Source organism: Alligator mississippiensis, chromosome 1 (genome assembly GCF_030867095.1).
Source record: "Alligator mississippiensis isolate rAllMis1 chromosome 1, rAllMis1, whole genome shotgun sequence".
Taxonomy (NCBI): Eukaryota; Metazoa; Chordata; order Crocodylia; family Alligatoridae; genus Alligator; species Alligator mississippiensis.
Genome location: NC_081824.1, coordinates 470,121,623 through 470,146,602, shown reverse-complemented (window position 1 = coordinate 470,146,602; position 24,980 = coordinate 470,121,623). Strand labels below are relative to the sequence as shown.

Here is a 24,980-nt window from a genome sequence, read left to right as displayed (position 1 = left end):
CTAGCCAGGCAGCACGATGGAGGTTGTGTGGGCCTGTGCCTCTCCCCCTCGTTCCCCACAACAGGCAAGGAAGTGGGGCACAGAGCAGTCAGTGAGTACTTCCAGCACCCGGCCTGCTATGGACACCCCATGAGCTCTTGACCCTGAAGTTGCTGCTGGGGTCCCCAAACCCTTACTGCTATTAGCCCCCCATAGGCTCCCAGCACTTCAGGTCTCCCACTTCTGGCAATAGGGGGTGAGATCTCCCAGTCCCAACAGAAAGGCACTCTGGGAAAGCAATGGTGGAGCACACTGGAGAGTGCTCACCGACACACTGCCCTGTTCTTCCCCCTGCAGGCGGGGAACACTGCATTGTGGGATGCCTGGAAGACTGCCGGGCCTCATTTAAGTAGCAAGTTAGCCATGTATCCTTGGGCATATTTTGGGTGCTTGCTGAGTTCAACCTGCCTCGCTATGGCTTGTGCTGTGCCTCTAGTGCAAAAGAGGCTGCTTTGGCCATCAAATCCAGGCACCAGGCTGATCCACCATCAGTGGGCTGATCTGTGCCCTAAATTTTCCAGGTCCCACAAAGCAATCCTGCAAAATTGTGTGGGGTGTTGGCCACACCAGGGCTGGGGATTTTGATGGGGGTGGGATGATGCTTTTTCTGGTACTTAAAAAGCCCAGTGGTTTTGCTCTTCTGCTCAGGGTCAAGCCACAACTGGGGTCAAGAAGCAATTTTACGATCTGGTCAGACTGGTTCAGACTGTGAGGTTTACTACCTTCCTTTGTAGCAGGGGACATGGCCCTCTACCTTGGCTCTCTTGAGCATATTTTAATGAACTCTTTCCTGTCCTTGCAGTGACAGGGCATTGATAGTGCCCTCATCCCCTTGCTTCACCTGTGGCAAGTTAAAGGGTATTTTGATGTTTCAGTAGTTGTGAATGAGGGTTGTTCCTGGAGTTTTTAGTAATAGCTTATACAGACACTTGTCTAGGATGGTTTACTCAGGGATGATCCTGCCTTGAGCATGGGGTTAGCTTATAGATGACCTCCTGAGGTCCCTTCCAGTCCTACTTTTCAATGACTCTATAAACCTTGCAGGCTATCAAAGTGTCCAAAGCCATCTTGCAGGAGGCACCTGTTGGCAGCTCACTAAGACAGTATATAAGAATATCATAGCATTTCAATGTGATGACCTGCTATAATGGATGCTCTTTGGCAAGATGCAGATTCCCAGTACCTTGACCAATAAGTCTTTCCCACTTGCACGGTTGGTTAAAGGCGACCTCCCTATGGGCCACTTCAATTCATACTTCAGTGGAATTTGTAGGACGCTGAGTAAATGTGGAACTGAAAAAAAACAAATAAGCCAAACATGATCCAAGCTGTACACTTCACCTTTATGCCTGGATTAACTTCTGTATGAATTTGTAGCTCCATTTCAATGACTCTCTCTGAGGTTCAATCCATCACTGTTTGTAGAGCAATGTATATCCTGGGACAGAAAACACTGTGTTGCTGCAAAGGATGTTAATATAAGCCAAGGCACAGAAGTCATGTCTTTTGCTCTCACTGTGTCATGTCCTCCCCATCCTCATGTGTCGCACCACGTTAGCACAAAAGGGAGGCAGCGTAAGTGAGATTTCTCTTGGTCATAATCCAGTCCCATGCCTACAAATGATAACGCTGACCTTCTGACTCTTTCAGGAACACCCTCATAAAGATCCAGTTAGTCAAGGGACCTAATAAAATCTTACTGACATTGGACGACCTCACATTTATAAACCCTAACCTGAGCAAGAAGGTATGTTTTTACATTCACTTTGTATATGCAATCTGCTGGGGAGAGCCGCATGCCAAGAACAGGGCTGCTACACGCTGTCTTCACACTCACTGCGCATCCCCGGCAGAGCCAAAAACCTCTCTGAGCCTCCCTTTTCTCACTATATACAGGTGTTCCCTGTAGTAGCTGAGTATTTTTTAGCTGCTCTTCCAGGGTCAACTCTTTATCAGGTGCAAACTGACCCTCCTCAAACCTACAGGAGCTGAATTCCTGCTCTGTGTCCAGACAGAAGGATAACTCTCTTTTTAGTGGGGGAATCCTGATCTGTGACATTTCCATGAGACAAAGGGCAGGGGCTGGCATATTATTTCAAATAACTGGGTCTTTCCTAAGCTTGCAAGCCGTGGAGAGATTGACTGCATTACCCGATGTGTGATAACGAGATTGTGCGGTATAGAAAGCATTTCTGAAATGTGTGAAGCGTGTCACATTTCTGCTAGCCTAGAGCTGAATCTGAGTGGCAGGTTAGGTACACAGGAGCTCCTTTTTTAATATCCAGTTTAATTACTTCGACAGAGGCTGACCTTGAGTAGCTTGAGTGACGCAAAGACACTTTCTGATGGCCGAAGCCTGAAATCTGTACCGGCTCGCTCCTCGTCTCTGGAAAGCATAGAGGCAACACATGAAAACTCCAGTGTGGCTTTGTTTGAGGTAATCATGGGCCTACGTAGCCCTTTTGTAAAGCGTGTTTCACCGTCATTTAGTGGTTAGTTTATAGAGAGGAAAAGAGCCTACTACTGCTGTAAGGAACACATTAGAGGCATGAACGCTGCATGCCCTTGGAGGCTGGGGGGGCACAGCGACCGCCTGCAGGTAGCAGTGGCGAGCGGGGAGCTCCCACGGGTGGCCACGGCAATGTTGGTGGTGGAGGCGTGGGGGTGGCAAGTGCCAACTAGTGGTCGGTGACCACTTGCAGACACCGCCGGCAACATCGGCAGTGGCCAGCAGCCATCAGGGACCGCCTGCAGACACCACCAGCGATGTGGGCAGTGTTTTTTGCAGGGGGTGCACCGCTAAGCTCAGGGGGTACACGTGCACCCCCTACGCATTGCCAGTGATTAGCGACCTTGCCAGAAGTGCCTCCATCTTATATACATCCTTCATTATATGAAAATAAGAGGTGGCTGTAAATGTTCAAACTGACAAAAGGTGCGTCCTTTAAGTGTGGACCTCATTGCCACAAGACATTGTGGAAGCTGACAATTTAGCCGGATTAAAAAAAAAGAGGTTGAACACATTCTTGGAGGAAAGGGGCATCAATAGCTATTGAGCAGGGAGTTAGGGGCACAGCTTCTGAATCAGAAGTTCCTAGACATTAAATGCTGGATGCTTCGAGGGTATTTTTACACATGCTCTGGGTTGCAGGGGTGGGGACTCTTTAATTAGAGCAGCTCCGAATGCCACTCTAATTAAAGCACCCACAATGTCTCGTGTATCAGCATCACTTCACTTCAAAACAGTGGCAGGGGCACTTTAACTAAAGCTCGTTTGATGAGCTCATCAAACGAGCTTTAGTTAAAGCACCTCTGCTGTCATTTTGAAGTTCAGGGATGCTGATAGACAAGATGCAGAAGCTGCTGGAGTGCACTAATTAGCACGCTCCAGCAGACTCAGTTAATTGAGTCTGCTCCAATGCACTGTACTTACGTTGGAGCAGCCTCTGCACGTGTATGGGCACCCAAAGTGAGAGAGCAACAGTGGAAAAAACCCTGGTCAGACCCAGGTCACTGTGACACAGGGTACTGGACAAGATGGATGTATGAGCTGACCCAATGAATGGCAGTTCTTATGTTCTTGTGTGTATCTTAAAATTATAAAAACTCTGGGTAACCTTGTATGAAGATTTGCAAGGCCAGATTCCATGTTATTTGCTAATTCAAACAGGAAAGCAGTGAGTAAGTGTCTAGCCATAGTAACACAAAGTAGTTGAAACCCATTCCCATCAAGAACAGCACTTGTTTTCAAGAGTCCTAACTAATAATCTCTGAAAGAGCATCCTCGTTAAATTGATCATAAATTCTCCACTTAGCCGGAGGTGGGGAGCCTTCATGATTACCCCTTTTATTACCATATACCAAATAAAGTTTTAACATGCCATTAATGATTGATGCATGTCATTAATGCTTGTACATCTATGATTGTAAGCCTGGGGAGGGGGGATGAGGGGAACAATGGGCTTGAGCTGTGGGGGGGTAATCAATCCAAGTTGTTGGGGGAACTGAACAACTAACAAGGGCTCAGAGATCCTGAGGTCTAGCTTACACCATCTTCCCAGGTGTGAGTATGTTTTTGCATTTCTATTGCTTAATCTAAATACTAGTTAACTTACGTTTAGCTTTCCAATGAAGTGCTTCTCTTGGGAAGAGACAACCTCTTTATGCCAGGATCCCATTCAACCAAGCAAGCTCCCTTTGTCCCAGTTTGGGGATAGAGAGTTTCCCTTCAGCTTCTACCAGCTAGTGGAGCAACTTGCTTCTTATAAGTGGTAGAAGCCCTGTGTTGCCATGAGAAAGGCCTTGGGTCCCAGCTCTGCTAATTACCTATGGTGACAGCTGTTACATCCAGGTTCACTGTCTCAGATGGCTACCTGTCACCAGCTACTGGTCACCACAGAGAAGCACTCTTTAATATGGTGTACATGATTGCAAAGGTTAAAGAGTAATTGAGGTTGCATGGAGTATGAGTGAAGACAACACCTAGAAGAAGTAGATGCTTCGACAAAAAAAATGGTGCAAAGAATCCAAGAAAAGGGAGAGCTCATAAAAAAAAAAGTAGGCCACGAAAGCCACAGCGGGACTCTGGTGGGAACCCACAGGATGTAATACTCATGCTTGGGCTCCTCATTAAGTGCTAATGAAGTTCCAATCCAAGTCCAGACCCTACCTCACCCAGTCCCAAGAGGCCTTGCATCTCGTGTTCTGGGTCAGATTCTGGATAGGGACAGTCCAGAGTCATGGAGTTTGCAGCCAACCTGAACTTCAAAGTTTGGGTACAGGCCTCCCTTTCTAGTTTTAACTTTTGCCAAAGGGTTTGATTTCTCATTGACCCACTTGTATTGTGGACAGGGAGACTGGGTGTGGCTGAAGAAATTTGAGTCGGGAGCATTTCAAGACCTGCGACAAAGCTCCACCAGCATACTGCGAAAGGTAGGAGCAGTGGCTGAATGGGGACATAGTGGCCAGTTGCAGCCATACCTTGGAAACTGTAAGGAATTTGGATGCTCTATAACTTGCATTTATGCCTTGAGTTGTGCATCATAGCTGTTAATGATGCCCGTTGGTCGAGACCCCTGTGAAGTGGCATGCACGGAATTGAAGCCGACAAGCCTGCCAACAACCCATGTTTCAGTCATTGGCTTGCTAAATCCCACCATGGGCCTGATGCTTTCAGGCTGATGGGGCATTGAATGCAAAATGAGTCTCCTGTGTGACTGTGTCTTCGAAGACACATTAGTTTGGAACAAGTCCTCCCTGATGGCTCAGGGATCAGCCAAAGATAATGCACCTAGTGGCTATTTTCATGCCTTATTTGTTGTCTGGCAACCACTGTGACAATAACAAGGCCATAGATTTCTCCAGGGCTTGCTTTGTGTTTCCAACTCATTTGCCTGTCAAAAGTCTCCTTGTGACATTCAATATGTGACAACCACACACATTAATTATTCAGATTCAAGGTCACTGGCCTGCCGTCTGCTATTGCTAACACGGGGAAGTTTTGCTGCATAAGAAGGGTTTGCCAGAGCATTCCTCCATAGCCATCATTCTGGGGACAGTCTAAATAATCAAGACAACGGCATGGCAGCACGATATGACAGCATGATCCTGCAAAACTAGCAGACCTTCAGCTAGTGTCAACCAACATCTGCTGAAGTCAATTTATCCCAGCAACACCACTCCATCCCAGCTGAGAATCTGGCCCAACCCATCCAAAGAAATACAATTTTCTGTTGACCTTCTTCCAGCAGTTTTATCTTCTAGCTGGCTGACTAGTATACAACCACGATAATATATAGAGGAGCTAATATAATGCAGAGTGGTGGAAAAGTTCATTTAAAGAGTTGGTCCTTGCCAACTCAAGGAGGGAAATTGGTCCTTCCCAATTCAAATTGAGGGACAACTGCAGTTCTTAGGTTTGCGGCCTATGGGGGAGTCCATTGCAATAGATTAGACTATCACCACACCAACAGCTGCTGAGATGTCTGGCTAACTTTTTCTCCTGTGATTCATGTTCTCATTTTAGATGAAAGACCTACGTCATGAAAACGTGAATCCATTCATGGGCTTTTTCTCCGACTGCGGCCTCTTTGCCATAGTGACGGAGCACTGTTCCCGAGGCAGCCTGGAAGACCTCCTGAGAAATGAGGATGTGAAACTGGATTGGATGTTCAAATCATCTCTTCTGATGGATTTAATTAAAGTAAATCCCCTGCTCACACTCAAGCCTGCCTATGCTAGGAAAGCCCTATGGTGGATGTAATTATATATAGTAGAAACAAGCCAGAAGTTTGCAGAGGAGGACTGTGACTTCTCAGGAAAGCATCAGTCCTGTTGAATGGCCTTTTGCTGTTGACAAATAGAGAGGGGCCCAAGACACAAAGTTTGGCACTAGTTAGAGCAAAACATGATCTGGTGTCTCAAAATAATCAATTTTTTTTTAAAGCGTTATTATTATATATTTAACAGGGAATTAAGTATTTACATCACCGGGATTTTCCTCATGGGCGTCTCAAGTCTCGTAACTGCGTGGTGGATGGGCGGTTTGTGCTGAAGATCACTGATTACGGATATAATGAGCTCTTAGAAGCGCAAAAATGTCCGCGTGCTGAGCGATCGCCGGAAGGTAGGCATTGCAGGGACAGACTGGCTAGAAATAAATGCCCATTGATTTCACAGAACCAGTTGTGGGTCTTCCTAAAATTGCAGGTTGATGACGGCATGAGGAACTGCTCACTTATGAAACATCTGTTACCCATGTATTATATACTATTAAAATAGCGTATATGCTCACTAATTCTAGTGGCTTCTTGGGGACTAAAAGCCGATTGCAAAACTACTTAATAGTGGAAAGGGATTTCATTATAAGCAATGACAGATGTTAAACACATCGTAATTAAAGAGTCCCCCAACTGGAACCTCACATCCGAAATAACCCCGAATTTCTGTGGTGTAGCGGATTTGGATTCAAATCCATAGACCCAATCTCAGCTTTGTAGTTTTGGATCTAGCTTCAATGCCAAACTGAACAGAGCTTGATTTTCAACTGGATGGGGATCATGACGGTGGAAACCTTCTGTTACTAGCACCTCTCTTGAAAGTCGTATTTCAAGCGCATCACCGTTTTGTACCAAAATCGCTAGTCTGGCTCTATTTATCCAAGCTTGGCTCCCACCTTGAGTTTCCAGTCATAAGCCCAGCTTATTCTTAAATTCTGCTCTCCTGATGTCTGTGGCTGTTTGTCGTTGTCCTCAGTCGGAGTCAACTTTGGCCCTCATATATTTCAATGGGATTCTAGCTCCGGCAATTCCTTGCAGAAGTCAGATTGACCGCCATGTTTGAAGCATTCCTCATCCCAAGTAAACAGAATAGGCTGTCCTTGTGGGAAACGTTTTCCTTTGAATAGGAATAACCTTTCACGAGGTCCATGCCACTGTCTCAATAAAATGGTATAATAATTCAAGATTTCTTGGTTGGGAAGGCGTTAAGCAAAGAAGTTGGGGGGGGGGGGAACAGTTTACAGTGACAAAAATCTTAGATTTAGATTTCTGGTCTTGGCGGACAGTTAAAAAAAATAATTCAAGATTTCCCAACTTTTAATATACTGCAAAATCAAGGAGGCCAATCCTGCAAAGATTTCATGCTTAACTTTACTTCTATTCAAAAACATAAGATGCATGCTTATTGATTTGAAGTCTCGGGGCCTAACCTGGTTCAATCGTGAGCATACAGGTCCTCAAGCTGTACCTGGTGCCTTTGCCTGATACCTGGCTCTGTTATTTGATGTGACATACAAAAAACTAGAACTCTTGGTTCCAAAATGATACCTTTTATTAGATCAACTGGAAAATGGCAAGAAAATTGTCCTTTTCTGCAAGCTTTCGGGATCAAAATCCCTTCATCAGGCTCTGGCAAAAGTGTAGATGGTACAAGATGGTAAAAAGTCCCCATAGGTAGGAAATAATTATTTGAACTGAGCACTTGACTCATCTTAAGGACTCTTCACTAGAGAAACATTGTGGAGAAGGGGCGCAATGCAAAGGGTTGATGACCTTGAATAGCACAAGATCTGTGCAATTTGGTTTCCCATGAATGTGCTTAGGTGGCAACAACCTGAACCCCAGTGCAGAAATGTCATCCCTCTGAACGACTCTGTTTTTCAGAACTGCTTTGGACAGCTCCTGAATTATTGAGAGAGCCAGACATGATCCGAACAGGTACATTTAAAGGAGACATTTATAGTTTCTCCATCATCTTACAAGAAGTAATTGTTCGAGGGCCGCCGTATTGTACCACGGATCTCCCTGCTGCCGGTAGGACATGGCGCGGTTTTCATTTCGGAGCAGTAGAAAATCTGTAGCATATTGCAAGGCTGCCTGTTGTATTTTCATGTGAGAAAATGAGATTACAATACGGTTGATATTTTCTGGGACAAAAACTTGATTTTTACCTCAAGAAAATCAAAATGTTTCTTTTCTTTACCAACCCCTCCACCCACAATGCTTCATGGGAGGTTCAGGGACAGGTTTCACAGGCTTCACTGCTTCCTATGAGCCCTAGTCCCTAGTTGAACTACATTTCTGATAATGCACCAGGCGTTCCCCCGGTGTTGAGATGCCACAGTGAATCAGGACCATCTAAGTTCAAATATTTTGACTTTTCATCCAACTGCCAAAATATTGGCTTTTTTCCATGGGACAGAACTTGCATTATTGTAGTACATGGGGTATGTATTTATGTGCTGGAGAGTAGCATTTTGGGCCTTAGAAAGTACGTAGGATTCACACACAAACAAGGATGAGTGGCCATTGTAAATCCTTCCCTGATGCACTCATGCAGGACTGGGGCTTTGGGCTGCAATGAAATGCAGTCTGTATTCAGCATTTGTTAATGGCTATGTGCCACAAATTATTTTCCCGTTTAGCTCATTTCATTCCTTGAATCAGGGAGAAGAACTCACACAATAGAAGTTAGGTGCCTCATATATATTTGGCAGACAAGGTTATTTGGGTAAATGCGGTAACTTTTTATTAGACCAACTGAATAATTAGAAAAAGTGTTCTTTATAAGCTTTTGGGCACCAGCACCCTTCTTTGGGAATAAGGGATGATAGATACTTTTGTAGATAGATAATTGCAAGCTCCTGATAATCAATAGCAAAGAGTTAGAGGGAACAGCTTAGGAAGAACCCAAAGATATTTTGTCCCAGCCACTTAATGAATGTTTGAGAATCACCAAAATACCCACTAAAATCAGTCAGGTCACAGGTGCTTCAGGAGCAATGGTCTTAAATTGCAGCAAAGGGAATTTAGGTTGGCTATTTGGAGGCACTTTCTTGCTCTGAGGGTGATTCAGCACTGGAAAAAGTTACCTAGAGAGATTGTGGCATGTCCATCCCTGGAAGTTTTCAAGAGCAGGCTAGACAGGCACCTGGCTGGGATGGTTTAGTCAGGGATGATCCTGCCTTGAGCAGGGGGCTGCACTAGATGACCTCCTGAGGGCCCTTCCAGATGTACTTTTGTATGATATGATTTTATAAGTGATGAGCGAAAGGGTAAGTCCTCTGGAGAGTGATTCATCAGTGTTAGCGTAGAGCGTTGTGGGGAAGGAATTGTTGGGTTTTATATGGGTGTATAACACAAGCAGTCCAGGACTTTGTTGGCAGCCCAGCTGCTATCCCAATTCAATAATGATAACAATAATGACGGTGATGATAATGGTGATGATGATGCCACAAGCTCTTTAATTAAGGATGCTCTTTTGCCTCTCATGCCAGAATCAACACTGGCTCTTCTGCTTTCCCAGCTGTTCTCCCCACCTTGCCCATTAGTAGCATTTCCAGCAGTTTTCTCTAGCAGATGTTAAGCAGAGCGCTCCGTACTTTCATGCTCTGATGGATAAAATGATGAATTTCCACTCATTGCTCCATAATGCTCAAGTAGCTCTCCCCAGTGGAGTGAACTTTTTAAACTGTGTGGTGAAATCATCTTTCCTGGCTCACCAAGGAAACATGCTGTTTGGGCCATGTGTTTTGTTTCTACGTTGATAGGAAGCTGCAGAATTGCCTAAGATAGGAGGGAGATCTTAAATGTCATTGGTGGGAAACACTAAGATTGCCTTAAGTAACAGGAGGACACCTTAAATATGAGGTAGCCAAAGAATTGACAGCCTCTGAGTACTCACAATGCCAATTTTGGAAATAAAGGCTCTAGTCCTGGAAGGTAATGGGAGCTGTGGGTAGTAATCATCTCACAGGAGGTGTTCTCCGTTTTGCAAGACTGAAGCCCTTGATGACAGACCTTGCCATACAACCTTCCTTTTTTTAAAATAAATGCCTTTTCCAATATCCTTTAAAAAAGAAATAATTAAACTCCAGGAAGTTTTGTAATCAAATGACCATATTGGCTGCTTAGGACCTGGAAGACCTGTCTGTCAATAGCCTTGCAACTGATAGCACAAGCTTCCTTCACGCTCCCTGCTACCCTACTTCATTCATGATGATGTGGGCCCCGCATCTAAGAGAGCAGTTCAGCCTCTAGCTATTAAATCTCCCAGCCAAGTACTAGTAGCTGTTTATGATTACCTGGCAGTTAGAAACAGGGCAGAAACTATAAAGCCCATTTTACCTAGCAGCCAGATGCAGAAGTTTTGGCCAGACAGACTCAGGCCACATTGGTGGTAGAAATGGGGAGGCAAAAAGTGCAATGCTTCTCCCGCCCACCAAATGACAGCCTCCACGACATATTTGCCATCTTCTTTTGTTCTAGAAATCATCCAGAAGGTAAAGAAGCCTCCACCCATCTGTCGGCCAAACATCGCCATAGAGCTGGCCCCCATGGAGTGTATTCAGTTGATGAAACAGTGCTGGAGTGAATCGCCAGAACGAAGACCCACATTTGAGGAGGTATTTAATAAGGTCAGTAAGTAGGTTGTAGTCCTCTGCTATTCCTACTTGGAAGAGGAGTAGCTTTTTTAAAGGCAAGAGGTCTTCGAAACCCACTTTGGCAGGGAACTTCTGAGTCCTGCTAATGGCTCTGCTATTGGCTCCCCAGGAAGTCTTCAAACACTATTTACATCAGCTGGCCTGCTTTACTCCCCACGTGTCACCTTCCAGTTCAGTGTACTACAGCATGCGGCCCGAGCTGGGGTAGAATTTGAGTTGATGTCTCAGATTTGCAACGCTTACCCACATCCTCACAGGGTTAGGACTCATGTCTGCATTGTGCTTTGGGTCTGCAAAGAGCGAGTGTGAATGCCAGCTACCATTTCACCTTGAAAGAGTCACTAAAAAGCTTTTCATTTGTTTTCAGGGCAATCGCTCAAGCACCTTGTAAGGTCCAAATTCAGCAGCAGACGCTGGCTTCAATCTAATAGCTTGTGACATGCAGGAGATTGAGCTACATAATCCAGCGGTTCCCTTCTGCCCTTAAGCTCTGTGAACATATAAGGAATTGTGCTTTCAGATGCATCTGTGCAATTCCCCTTGATTTCAATAGATGGGAATGAGGCAGCATGCAACATAAAATCTGGGTTGATGCCCTGGATCTTCTGCTGGAACGGAGAAGTGTCCAGTACGACTCAGGAAGGGGAATAAAAGGAGACTGTGTACATGCTTGCTTAAGCAGGGACACACATACTCAAGGGTGATAGCTCCAGGCCACCACTTGATTGGGCACCCCCACAGGGGCCAGGATTTTCCCTACCTCTACAGAAACCCTGTGCAAAATAGGAATGGTGGCTTTATGCCCAACTAGACTTATGTGGGATTTAAGTGTTGCTTAGGCTTTGAGCAGGGCTGGCCACCTGCTAATAAGACTGCTAAATTGATCTGGGATCTTAAAGAGTTTATGCATTTGACAAAACCTTTCATCACAATTTCACCTTCAGCTTTGACAGGTGTAGGTTTTTTGTCCCCTTCCATCCTGCTGATACTAGCATCCCCGTGCTGATTTAAAATATTACGGGGAAATGACCCTGCTGTTTAATTTTCCAGTTCAAAACCATCAACAAAGGCAAAAAAACCAATATCATTGACTCCATGCTCAGAATGCTTGAGCAGTACTCGAGCAACCTGGAAGATTTAATCCGGGAACGGACAGAAGAGCTGGAAATTGAAAAACAGAAGACGGAGAAACTTCTGTCGCAAATGCTCCCCCCGTAAGTAAAATAATGCAAGGGCAGTCTAGTTATGAAGCCACTTTGCCCTAAAGCAGGGGCAACAAAATGGTTGGACCACCTAGGCTGGATGTGGACTGCAGGGCTCCTCAGGGGCTGGATCTAGACTCATGTCTGGTGCTGGGGCCAGTGGTAGAGGCTGGGCAGCCAGTTAATGCAGCCATTGCTTACCCACCGCTGCTGAAATACATCCCTGGTGGGTCTCTGTACCCCCCACTTGCCTTGCTCCCAAATTCCCTGATCTTTGCAGAGGCCCATAAACCAGATGACAGCATTTCACAGGCCGGATCTGGCCCATGGGACAAATGTTTGACACTCCTCCCCTACAGGACCCACAGGTGCTCTGAACATTTCCCAAGCTGCGGTTGTGGTTGTGTGATTGGACACCGTTGCCCACATGGAGACCTACTGAGGTTGGGGACCTCTGGACATGTGCTCTCACAGATTCAGCTGAATCTTTGATAGCAGGATCTTGGCCTATGGCAGATGCATATTTTCTCATGTACAGAACATACCTTTATTTTTTTTTAAACAGCTGCTAGAAATGGCAATTTGTGTTATATGCAAGGAAAATGGTAAGAGCAGTCTCTGCTGGTTACCAGGCAAAAGTAAAAATAAAATCTGCATGGACTCGTAGAAAGCAGAACAACGAGCAGGCCCTGTTCTCTCGCTGCTGCTGCTCAGTTTTTTCCTGCAAGGATCTCTTTGTCTTCATTTTGCCTTTCAAAAATCAAGGTGTCTATTTTATGCTGGGGTGTGTGGTATGTGAGAAAATATGGTACTCTCCGCCCAGGTGAGAACCAAGGGTTTATCTGAAGCCAAAGTCAATTGCCTTACACCTGCTACTAAAGAAATACATGTAAATGGGTAGCAGTGGATGATCCAGTTGTTATCTGGAGCCGCTAAGCAAGTAAAAGACCCGGCCGTCAGATCAAAAGCTATACCAACACGTCACAATTGATAGCATCTTCCAACCTAAGATCATTTGAACTTACAAGGATAAAGACGCTTGTCAAGTTGCCTTTCATCACCTCCTGTCATTTCAGGTCAGTGGCAGAAGCACTTAAAACGGGTGGCACGGTCGAACCAGAATATTTTGACCGGGTCACCATCTACTTCAGTGACATCGTTGGATTCACGACCATCTCCGCCCTTAGCGAGCCCATTGAGGTGGTCGATCTCCTCAATGATCTTTATACACTCTTTGATGCTGTCCTTGGTAATCATGATGTTTACAAGGTGAGGAAAGGCTTATAACTCGGCCACCCTGGTTGCAACCCCTTGGCTGGGGTGTTTCATTGACTGGTGTCTGTTTGGGTGCACTGGAAAACCAGTGCAATGCTTGAACTCCACTTCATGTCCGCTTCTTATCTGGGGCTCCAGAAGTGATAATAAAATCAGACTCTTGAAGTTTAAGTCCATGGTTTTTTTCCTTTCTTTTTCAGGTGGAAACAATTGGTGATGCCTACATGGTGGCATCGGGGCTTCCAAAACGAAATGGAAACAAGCACGCTGCTGAAATAGCCAATATGTCTCTGGACATTCTCAGTTCGGTGGGCTCTTTTAAAATGAGGCACATGCCAGAAGTACCCGTCAGGATACGAATAGGACTGCATACAGGTAGGTAACAGAGGTCTGCTCTACTTGGTCAAGCTATACAACCTGCAGATTCGAAACATTCATTTTTCATTTGCGCTTGGAAGATATCACAGACCCTTCAAGCAGCAAGAGGGGAAAGTATTTCAAGTAGGAATGTCGCTATTATTAAAGGCCAACCTGTAGCTTTTATTACACATAGATAACCCACTAAAAGGATTAGTCATGTGGATTAAATTTTAAGCGCGATTCATGGGTTTAGCCACGTAAGTCTCACCGTTAAATGGAGCTGTGAAGTCAAATTCCTGCAACAATAAACTGAAATGTAGAGACATAGAAAATACTTTCCTTGTAAAGAGAGATCAAAAAACGTGTAGGGCAGAGAGAAATCAAGGAAGAAGGTGCCCGATACAGTCATAAAGCATACTCAGTGCTAGAAAGGCAGTAACTTGGATGATCCTCCCTCAAATGATATTCAGTGAGCAAACTACCAAGTTGCACATTTTACACTGAAAAAAAGGGAATCCGCTTTTCTATACTTAGCCTGCAGAACTCACAGAAATTCAATATAATGAAAGTCAGAGTTCATCGGATTCCTGCTATGATTGGGATCCTACGTGGATAATGAGACATCAGCTGTTATGCTAGACAGGGTATAAACATTTTTTTCATGCATTAGGGCAGAAGTCAATTGCTAACAAACTGCGGTTAGGAATATGTTGATTATTCCACAAATGTCAGTCACTGTGTTTCTTGCACCTCTCTGAAGCCTTCAGTATGGGCCACTGTCAAAGGCAGGCCTCTTTGATAGACATTGACAGTGGGACCAGACCTGTGGTTCTTAACCTTTTTTAGACAAAAGCCACCCTTTCTGAGACCCAAGGTCTCTCTTGTTAGACTCAAGGCTTCCCCTCATTAGACTCAGGGCCCCCTTCAAAACTTTTGTAAGTTGAGTGGCACCCTATTTCTAAAATGGATTTATTACTGTGCTTACCTCCTCCCAGATGGGCTGTACAGTGGTGGTAGGGACCAAGTATGAGTCTTTGCTTATGTCCTTGCACCTCCCAACACCCTTCAAAGGATCCTGTGTCACCCCAAGGTGCAGGACAACCCTGGTTGAGAATTGCTGGCCCAGACTCACTGGGATCTGCAACCCTTACCCCAGGCTTGAGGGAGGGCGCTAAATGTAAAACACCTAATACCCTGATACAAATCATGAGAAAAAAGGAAGAGGAGTGCAGGTTATAGGTAGGGGTCTACTCAAATTGAGGAGGCAGCCAGCCAATTTTGTGGGGAGATCGAAGGGCCAGCCACCGTTTTCATGGGTGAATTGTGGTACCCCACCCGCAATACCTCTAATTGGCTGAAAGACCCCTTGCCGCTGATTGGCTGAGAGGGCCATCAGCCAATTGGTGGAGAAAGGAGGGGCTGCATGACAAGAAGACCTCTGAGCCAATCAGTGGCAAGGGATATAGACAGCAGCCATCTTGGGCTCCCTTTTGTATCAGCAGTCCCATATCCTGCTTCCCGCCCCAGCTGGCTGCTTGACCAGGTCACGGTAGCCATGAGGACTGCTGGCTCCCTTGTGGGACCCAGCATTATATTTTCAATAAGATTTTTCCCCTACTGGTTTCACAGACATTGCCCAATTTCACGAGCAGTGCTGGATTTTGTGATTTCTGCAAAATCTGTGAAATTGCCATTTGAGTAGGTCCTTAGTTATGGGTTAGCAACTAGGGTGCCAGGAGAAACACTGAGCAGAGGCCTTCAGCTAGCACTCACTGGTCCTCAAATGCATCTAAGGAACCAGTGCATGCCGCTAAATAAAATTCTGGAGATGAGCATGGACAAAGGAAAAGAAGCTGTTAGAGCCCAGGTACGGCAGCAGATGGACTGCTATTCTGGTCCACATCCCCATCCCTATTCACAAGTGGAGTGTCATTGACACATAAAAGGAAGTAGAAATCCAAGCACTTTACCAAAGGGTCAGTGTCATTGTCTCCATTTCACATAGGAAGAAAGTGAAGCACAGGAAAGAAAAATGTCTTTCCCATAATCAACTAAGTTGACAGCTACAAAACTAGAAAATGAATCCAGGTCTTCCATGCTTTAGACTCACTAGGCCCTCCCCCAGGCCCTGTGCTCATCTTTCATTTCTCTACTGGGAGATTTAGCTTCATTCATGTTTGCAAAGTGTTTGAAGAAGAGCATACCTCCAAACTCACTTCCTCATAGAGGAGCTTTCTGAAATGCTGATATCACATGTTCAGCTCAGAAAGATTGGATTTAAATGTGCAACATCTGTTGGCGTGTGCTGACAGGAGTTACGCAACTTGACTTCTCTGCACACTAGCAAAAATATACTCCTGGGTAGTGTATGAATTGTATTATTTTGCTTTGTTTTTACAAAGTATGCAAGTCTGGGAAGCAACTTGAGCCATTAATTGTTGTGTGCGGAGGTTGGTTGCTTGGGGTTTTTTTTAAGCTAGTGTAATATTTCGGTTTCAGAAGCCAGCTTTGGCTGTGCGGCGAACTCAGGAAGGATGGGATGCACTAAAATAGTCCAGATTAGCACCTCATGGGTAATGCAAGAACCTGTGGTACAGGCAAAAGGAGCTCTTCAAGTCACTGAGCTAAAGGAGTGCTTGAATGACCCTATTCATCTCATTTTTCTTGGGAAGGAAAAAGCCATAAAGCACTCAGAAAGGAAATGGCTTTTGTTGGTAGACAGATGAGGAAGCACTAGATGGGGGCCCTGGTTCATAGATTCATAGATGTTAGGGTCAGAAGGGACCTCAATAGATCATCGAGTCCGACCCCCTGCATAGGCAGGAAAGAGTGCTGGGTCTAGATGACCCCAGCTAGATGCTCATCTAACCTCCTCTTGAAGACCCCCAGGGTAGGGGAGAGCACCACCTCCCTTGGGAGCCCGTTCCAGACCTTGGCCACTCTAACTGTGAAGAAGTTCTTCCTAATGTCCAGTCTAAATCTGCTCTCTGCTAGCTTATGGCTATTATTTCTTGTAACCCCCAAGGGCACCTTAGTGAGTAAAGCCTCACCAATTCCCTTCTGTGCCCCCATGGTTGATGTGCTCTGCATTTTGGAGAGGGTGGGTAAGAGCCTTTGCAACACCTCTTGAGTGCCTATGGGTAGCTGGAAGGTGATGAGAGAAGCTCATGTTCCCCTTTGGAAATAGTAGGAACTGCCATGGTCATGTGTGCTGCAAAGGTTACCAGTGGCTATTCTGCTTGCTTTCACCCAACATTAGAGTTGCCAACTCTGACTAAAGTTATTCCAGGAAATTTTTTCCCCCAACATGACATAAGTTCATTAATTGTACTGTTCAACCTGTTCACAATATCAAACCGGGAAATCGATGCCGATTTCGGTAGACTCCTGGCCAATCCGGGAGGGTTGGCAACCCTACCCAACATAGGGAGAGTGACATAGGGAAGTTCTACTAGCCATTAAATACCTGGTTGAACTCGTTTGAACCCAATTAGCTCCTGCCTACGGCAGGGGACTGGACTTGATGATCTTATAGGTCCTGTCCGGTCCTTCTTTCTAGGATTTGATGATTCTATTACATTTACCTCCTGCATACATAGGCGACTGGTTGGGGGAGCACATGCCCCCCTGAGATTGGCACCTGACTTGGCACCACTTAGGATGGGGCATTTTTTTTGACGCGTGGGCCGGCGGCATGTTGGGGTGGGGGCACTAAGCCATGGCACAGAAGTATAGGAGTGGATATGGGGCTTTTGGCCCATCCCCAGGCCTGCCCACAAGTTGTGCCCCCCCAGACTCAAGAGGCACCAGTCACCCCTGCCTGCACATCTGGCTTGGTGGAGGAGGGAAGGCCAGTGTTTGGTCTACAGTGAAGTCTTGAAGAGACTTTATGAGCCAAGAATCTTGTGACGGGACTCTCTCGCCAACAAAAGCAGCTGAGGCATTCAAACACTGGCAATGTCCAGGCTGGAGCTGAACAGCAGGAGAGGGCAGTGGGGAGAGGATGAGCTTTTCCAAGCAAGCTTAGAGGGCCCTGTTTCTCAGGGCCTGAATCTCTGGCAGACAGCCTTGTACTTTGCTCAGTTTATGAACCTCTGCGGTATTACTGATGGCTGTTGCAGAGGCTTAGCCAACATGGCTCATTAATGAACCCAGTACCACCGGCAACGAGCCATTTTAAAACAAATCCAAAAGGGAGGAACCCGTCATAATGAGGCCACGGGGCCCAAAGCTCTCATCACAGCCGTTCTGGTTTCTCCTTAAACTTGTTATTGCGGGAACACGATCTCCGAATGAATCAGGTCTTGTTCAGCCCATCTTGACAAGGCAGAACATACGCACGCAAGTGGTGTTAACTAGCAAATTCAATTAAGTGAAGGGCTGAATATTTTTTCTGGCCTGAGACTTAGATTCACGGTACAGACTGTCTTTTTATGCCGCGTTCACACAGTGCAGAACACAGTGGGGTCCCGGTTCAAACAGAAGCCCCTGTATCTTACTTTAGTACAGCTAGGAATCGACCGATAATATATTGCTGCCAGTTCATTATGACACGTGTCTTGAACAGCTTGTACTTTCCCTTGATATCTTCCCTGGCTGGCTATTGTGTTAACGTTTAGCTTCCCTAGACATGAGCTTTCCCCACCACAAAAAGAAGGACTTTAATCTCGAACAGACTTGTTTCTGTGCTTTTCGAATTGCCGTAACTTCCCACGTGTACCACGACGTCTTAGCTTACCTATAGGATACATGACCATGATGTATTCTCACTACTCATGCCTATATGTTTTAAGCTGGTATGGACAGGGACTCAGATAGGATAAACTAAATCTATATCCAGAATAACCACAAAGCTGAAGGGCTACATACACTTATAATGTTATTTAGTAACACTCAGCCACAAACACACGTGTACCCCTTAACACACAGCTGATATAAGTGTACCTGAATAAAAATACAGAGAAGTCTATTCCATCCAGAAAGAGCACACACCAGCGGCAGATGCTTTCTCAGCCTGATGAAGGGTATTTGTACCCGAAAGCTTGCAAGGAAGAATTTCAGTCTAATAAAAGAGATCAGATTAATACAAAGAATCTTTTCTGAGAGAAGTCTATCCTTCTCTCAGATAAATGGTGCATCTCCTCACCTACCTGGGATTGTTGTCAGGTATCCAGGTTGTAGCCATATTGGCTTAGAGACACAAGGAATCAGAACTCGTGGCAGAGGCGATCTCTTTTATTAGAGCAACTAGATGTTTGCAAAAAAAAAAGGTCTTTATTTGCAAGCTTTCAGGCACAGGCGCCCTTCTTCAGGCACAGGATTGTTGCAGGCATTCATTTTGTAAACCCAATTTTTAAATGCAGGTGCCTGCATGTACATACTTATCTTACCTCTTTGGAGCATAATCCAGGCTGAGACCCTGACATGAGATGTGTGCATCCTGTCTGGACAACCGCGTTTTAAAACTGGGTGTGCGTGTGTGTGTGTGTGTGTGTGTGTGTGTGTGTGTGTGTGCGCGCACACGCACGAGACAGAGAAAATCTTGCAGGCGTATTGTCTTGCTGAGAATCTGGCACGCAGCATGACTTCTTGGAGAGCTACTTTAGAAAGGAGTGGATCTTGAATAAGGCATGAGATACAGGAAAAGTAAACACTGGGTTGCCAGACAGACAAGAATCATGTCTCCTTTTCTAGGGAGGGATGCAGGGTGGTCTGATGCATTGCCAAGATCACTTCAGTTCTGCTCCTGACTTTCATGCTACCTTGTGGTGACCTTGGGCAAATTCTAGCTCTAAGTCTCAGTTCCTCTATATATTAATGGGGGTTATAACTAATATATTATAGTGGGATATAAGTAAGTCAAGGAGATTTTGTAGGCTGCCTAAACAGAGGTGGAATACACCCTAAATGAGCTGTATCAGACCAGTGGCATGTCCCGGTCCCAAAAAGCTTTGTCTACTGGGCCCAATAAAACTCGATTACTATCCAGGATAATTAGTTAGTTAGCATGGACAACTAATGCAAAGGGTGATCAACTCTTAAAACTATCTGTTTCCTGTATGAGACTGTGGCTTTCACAGCAGAGGTAAGACTCAAACCCATCATCATTCATGCCAGTCTCACTGATCTCCTATAGACTCCCTCTTTCTTACTGATGCATTGCTGGGATGTGTGCTTGCAGGGCCTTGCGTAGCAGGTGTGGTGGGCCTGACAATGCCTCGCTACTGTCTGTTTGGGGACACGGTGAACACCGCTTCGCGAATGGAATCCACCGGGCTGCGTAAGTGTTCGCGGCAACGTGCGTAGATGAACGATTAGCATGGCAAGAGCGCCAAATCGCTCCTTTTTCGCTTTAAACATTTAAGCAAAGTCAGGGCTGGTGAAAGCTGCAGGTGTGAAGTCTCCAAGGGTGGCATCACACAGGGACAGCTGAGACCGGGAATGTGCGCGCCTCCCGGCAAATGGCCTTTAGCCTGGACGGCAGCTCAGTCGCAGCACTTGTTCTGAAGATGCCAACAGCGATACCACTCAGTGCCAGCTGCCAGGAGTTTATGTGAGGTAGAAACCCATCCAGTGAGTTTTGGAGAGAGAGTAGCACCGAACCATACTCTGCATCCCCTGACCTGCATCGCATTAACTAAAGTGAATGATTTGCTGGACATATTGCCCCATTTTCCTTCCTCTGGAGGGTACCAATCATAACCTTCTGTTGGACAGAAAAATGCTGGGCTTTCAGTATGACAAGCAGGTCTCTTAATCTACTGCTCTTTTATAAGACACACTACCGCAAAGATATAGGTGACAAAAATGGCAAATTATAAGATGCTGCAAGTGTTATACCTAAAAGGCATCCATGGCCATGAAAACATCAAAGAGAGAGAAAGATAAAGAGAAAGGGAGAGACGACACGAGAATGTGATGCAGGGTGAAGATTTTATTGATTCTTTTCCTTCTGAGTATAGCCATCCTAATAAAATCCTTATCCCTACCAACCCATCATGAATTGTTAAGGAAGCAAATATGTAAAGAATATTTGAGAGCGCTTTTTTCCTCCTCCTCATAGTTATTGTTTCTGTTTTTCATACTCCTTCGCTTGCAAACTAGGCGTTCTTAGGGTTCAATCCTGTACCACTGACATCAATGGGTTCATCGTTTTGGTGGAAGCCGGTTCAGACCTTCCATCCAAAGAGCAAGATTTTCAGATGCAAACTGGCAGGCACATTTTAGCTCTCTTTATGCCTTTGCACATCTCTCCTCGTGTATATTTGCTTCTGAGAAAGAGAATAATAACTAGTACATTGAACACCTCTACAATATTAACTGGAATGCCTTTTTGATGGATGTAAACATCATGTTGTGGCCTTTAGATCTGAATCCTTGAGAGTTTACAGTAAGTGTATGTCCCTTAGGGAATTTCCTTTGTCTAGTGGTATAAGGCTTCCCCTGGTAGCCCTGACACCTTGCAAGCCACTGAAGATTAAATTTATCATTTAACATGGAGTGAACACTGTCTGGGCTATGATTGCAACCAGTGTAATTGTGGGGGCACATTACATATTTAGGGGTGTTTGGAAGAGAGGCGATTCTGTTGACCGGATTTTTTTAAACAGAAGAATGGCAATTTGAATTTTTTCTGAGATTGAGAATATTGGCTAGCCCCGTTCCCAGCAAGATGCAGCTCAGGGTTGCTCCAAATACTCGCGTATCCCTTCTCATGATGATGAGAAGGGGTGGGAAGGATCGCTCATAATATATCTACTGCTATAGGATTGCTCATAATATATCTACTGCTATAGGATTGCTCCTAGTATATCTACTGCTATAGCTTGAACTCACAGGCTTCTCTGTACACAGAAGTCTCACTTTCCAAACATGAGATCTTTGGCCTTTCCATTCGCATTAACTGGCATAACTACTAGACCCCTGGAAGCGGAGAAGTATGTGAGAACCTGACCCTTGAAAAAAGAGCTGATCACAAAATAAGAAAGAAAGTTGGTGAAAATGTTTTAGAAATATTCTGCTTGCATTTTCCAATGGCAAGTGAATAGATTTCAATCAGCTCCTCTTGAGATGGTCAAAATACAGGCTGGGGAAGGAGAAACGTCACGAGATAAACTTATTCCCCTTCTTTTTTTTTTTTTTCTCCTTTAAATGCAAGCAACTTTGTGCGGCTTTGGTTGAAATCCATTACTGTAACTAGCTAGGCCAGAAAGCTTGGTCCCCAAGACCATGTGCAGCCTCCATTCGCCTCCTATTTATCCAAACCCCCATTTTTCAGAAGGCATAGTAACACAGCAAGAGGTACCATATTCTCCACAGTTAAACATCACAAAGCCAAGCACCTGCAATTGTGGGGTAATTCCCAGTATATTTTTGCCAACTGAAATAGTGTATAAGTCACATTTTGTGGCATAAAACAACACAACTGCTTTGCTTTCCATTAATTGGACTCATTCTAAAAAAAAACCCCTTGCTTCTTACATATTCCCTACACCACCATGGTTACAATAACGCTCAAACCTTGCTTTCCACTCACAGCTTACAGAATCCATGTCAACCGAACCACAGTGGAAACGCTTCAGACTCTAAATGAAGGCTATGAGATAGTACTCAGGGGAAAAACAGAACTGAAGGTAAGAAACCTGAGGGTGCGTGGAACCATCTGTGGGAAGGCTTTCTCTTCAAGGATAGTAGCCTCTCTCATGGCCTCCACCCATCAAGTCCCTTTCCCCTCAAAGCCCTCGTGAACTGTTCCCATCATCCATTTCTTGTGCAGTTAATATCTGAGTAAATTCTTGACATCATAGGAAACTCCAAGGTTCAAGCAATCAGGTGGCTATTGATTCTCACATGTTGTTCTTGGGAATGAGACCCACCAAGGCTGCTTGGGAAGATCATGATGAAGGAGTAGAGTTCATGGATCCAACTTAGCATGGGAAGTCCTTAGCTTGGGACCCACTGGTGTCATAATAAAGAGCCTCTGCCAAATGAGATTCTCTCTCCCAGTTTTTAAGCCCTGGAGTTCATTTTAAAAGAGAGGTCAGGCCTATGGAAACTATTCATTTAAGTAATTGTGGAGCTCTGGCTTCTTAGAAGTCTTCTTGCTCTCTGCCAGCAAGAGAGCTGTTTTGCTGAACTCCCTAGCTTTCATCCAATTGCCTGCTTTACCTCAGTATCCTGCCAATGTGTGGGAGACATGGGATGGAAAGAAGTGCTCCAGGCCAGGTTCTCATCTGGTATAAACCACTAGAGTCCAATGTCTTTGAGGGGATGGTGCCAACTTCTAGCACTCTACTCACTGCAAATCTAGCGCTCTGCTCACTCCTTTGTCAGGTAACAACATAGCTAGGGCTCTGCTCACTACTTTGTCAGGTAACAAGATAGCTAGGGCTCTGCTGCTATTCCTCATGGTCTGGGATGCCACAATCCATGAGTACTTCATAGCCAAAGAATTAAGAACGGGTGGGAATTGAAGCTTTTCTGGATGTGAATAAGGGTGGCTGAACCAAGTCCTTACCTAGTAGAACATAGCAGATGTCCATTGATTACTAGGCAGGATAGAGAGGCATGAGCTTTTGTAAGCTACAGTCTACTTTGTCAGATGTTATGAGTGGACTTGCAGAGAGCTTGGGTACTAAATTGAAAGGATTAAGGTCATTTAAATACAAAAGATGGGGGAAGGAATATTCTTTGTATTTAAATGACCATATGCCTTTCTATTTGGTAACCCTGCACTCTGCAAGTCCATTCATGATTCACACTTCATCATCTGATGAAATAGGCTGTAGCCTACAAAAACATATGTCTCTCTGATTGAGTTAGTGACCAGGGGTGGGCAATTATTTCGGGAGGAGGGCCGCTTACTGAGTTTTGGCAAGCCATTGAGGGCCTCATGACAGGCAGCCAGGGGCAGATATATATTAATTTTCTAAATTTTTTAGGGGCCCTGCAGGCCAGATAGAATGGCCTGGTGGGCTGCATCTGGCCCACGGGCTGCTTTTTGCCCACCCCTGAGTTAGTCTATAAGGTAACACCCTGCCCTGCCTTCTGCCTAGCTTCAGGCTTACAAGGCTAACTTTCTAGTAGCGCAGCGTAAACTACCTGCACAGAAAAGTCAGCGCTCAGCTTCTGAGGTTTCACTGATTTTCACAACATGGATTTGAGAAGGGCCTGTTGTGCATTTTAAGTTTGATCCAGAACATGAGAGGGATGGCTGTGTATCTTCTGTGCTCAGCATCTTTCAAAGTACATTATGTAAACGCAGTGCAACCCAGGGGTTATAAAGAATTTGGGTGAAATCCTAGACCCACTGAAGTCTATGGGAATTTTGCCATTGTCTTCAGCTGGAATGAGATTTCACAATGCATCTTTTTCCGCCGAATGCAATGCATCTGCAGAGGGCAAGCCTCAAACACAACCAAGCAAACTCAGCCTTGACCTCCCCCTGCGCCATGCTAATGGTTGTGTTTTCCATACCTGGGGAGCAAGAGACGTACTTTCCCAGTTCCAGTTCATAGCCCATATTATTCAGGATATATGGAAGCATTTCATTTATAATTAAGAATAGCAATGATAGAACAAACATAACATCTCTGTAACCAAGAAAGCCAAGAGTATCTCTTACTAGTTAAGATCCACATAGGGAAGTATTTTACTCTTAAGATTACTGTACATAGAGAACAAATTCATAGATATATACACCCTCAAAATAGCCCTTTAAAACCACTTTCCCAGTAAAGAATACCCTAGATATTTTCTCTCTCTGCCATCTCTCAATAAAGCACTGAGCTATTGGCACAGGGAGATCCTAATTGCAATGAACTTATTTTCACATTAGATCCAGCTATCATTGTAAAGCCTCTTGATTAACCCTGGGAGCACCACGTTCAGCCTTGGAGCAAGTTGGTAAATGTACCTGCAGTTCCTTAGCTCCATCAAACTATATAGTTTTTAGGGCTGTGCGACGCTTTGGGTGGTGATTCGATTTGGAGGAGATTTGGCCTGATTCAGTGGCTGAATATCTGAATCCAAATCGAATCAGGGGACCCATTTAAAGGTCCAAATCAATTCATAGCTCTCCAAATCTTCAGAAAAGATTCAGAGAGCTTTGATGATTTGGGCAGTCCCCGGTGGTGCAGCAGGGAGCTGCAGCTGACTCCAAG

At 45.1% G+C, this 24,980-nt stretch overlaps 1 protein-coding gene across 1 annotated transcript in view; it reads left to right on the top strand.

Moving 5' to 3' along the window:
• GUCY2F (guanylate cyclase 2F, retinal) overlaps positions 1-24,980 on the top strand; it is a 64,904-nt gene that overhangs the window by 16,521 nt on the left and 23,403 nt on the right. Inside the window, exons 5-16 of the mRNA XM_019479387.2 lie at positions 1,690-1,786; positions 2,342-2,476; positions 4,891-4,971; positions 6,065-6,241; positions 6,508-6,664; positions 8,202-8,351; positions 10,806-10,954; positions 12,032-12,195; positions 13,260-13,452; positions 13,659-13,833; positions 20,000-20,098; positions 22,357-22,451. Coding sequence (XP_019334932.2) covers positions 1,690-1,786; positions 2,342-2,476; positions 4,891-4,971; positions 6,065-6,241; positions 6,508-6,664; positions 8,202-8,351; positions 10,806-10,954; positions 12,032-12,195; positions 13,260-13,452; positions 13,659-13,833; positions 20,000-20,098; positions 22,357-22,451 — 1,672 coding nt within the window. The remainder of the gene's footprint in view (positions 1-1,689; positions 1,787-2,341; positions 2,477-4,890; positions 4,972-6,064; positions 6,242-6,507; positions 6,665-8,201; positions 8,352-10,805; positions 10,955-12,031; positions 12,196-13,259; positions 13,453-13,658; positions 13,834-19,999; positions 20,099-22,356; positions 22,452-24,980) is intronic.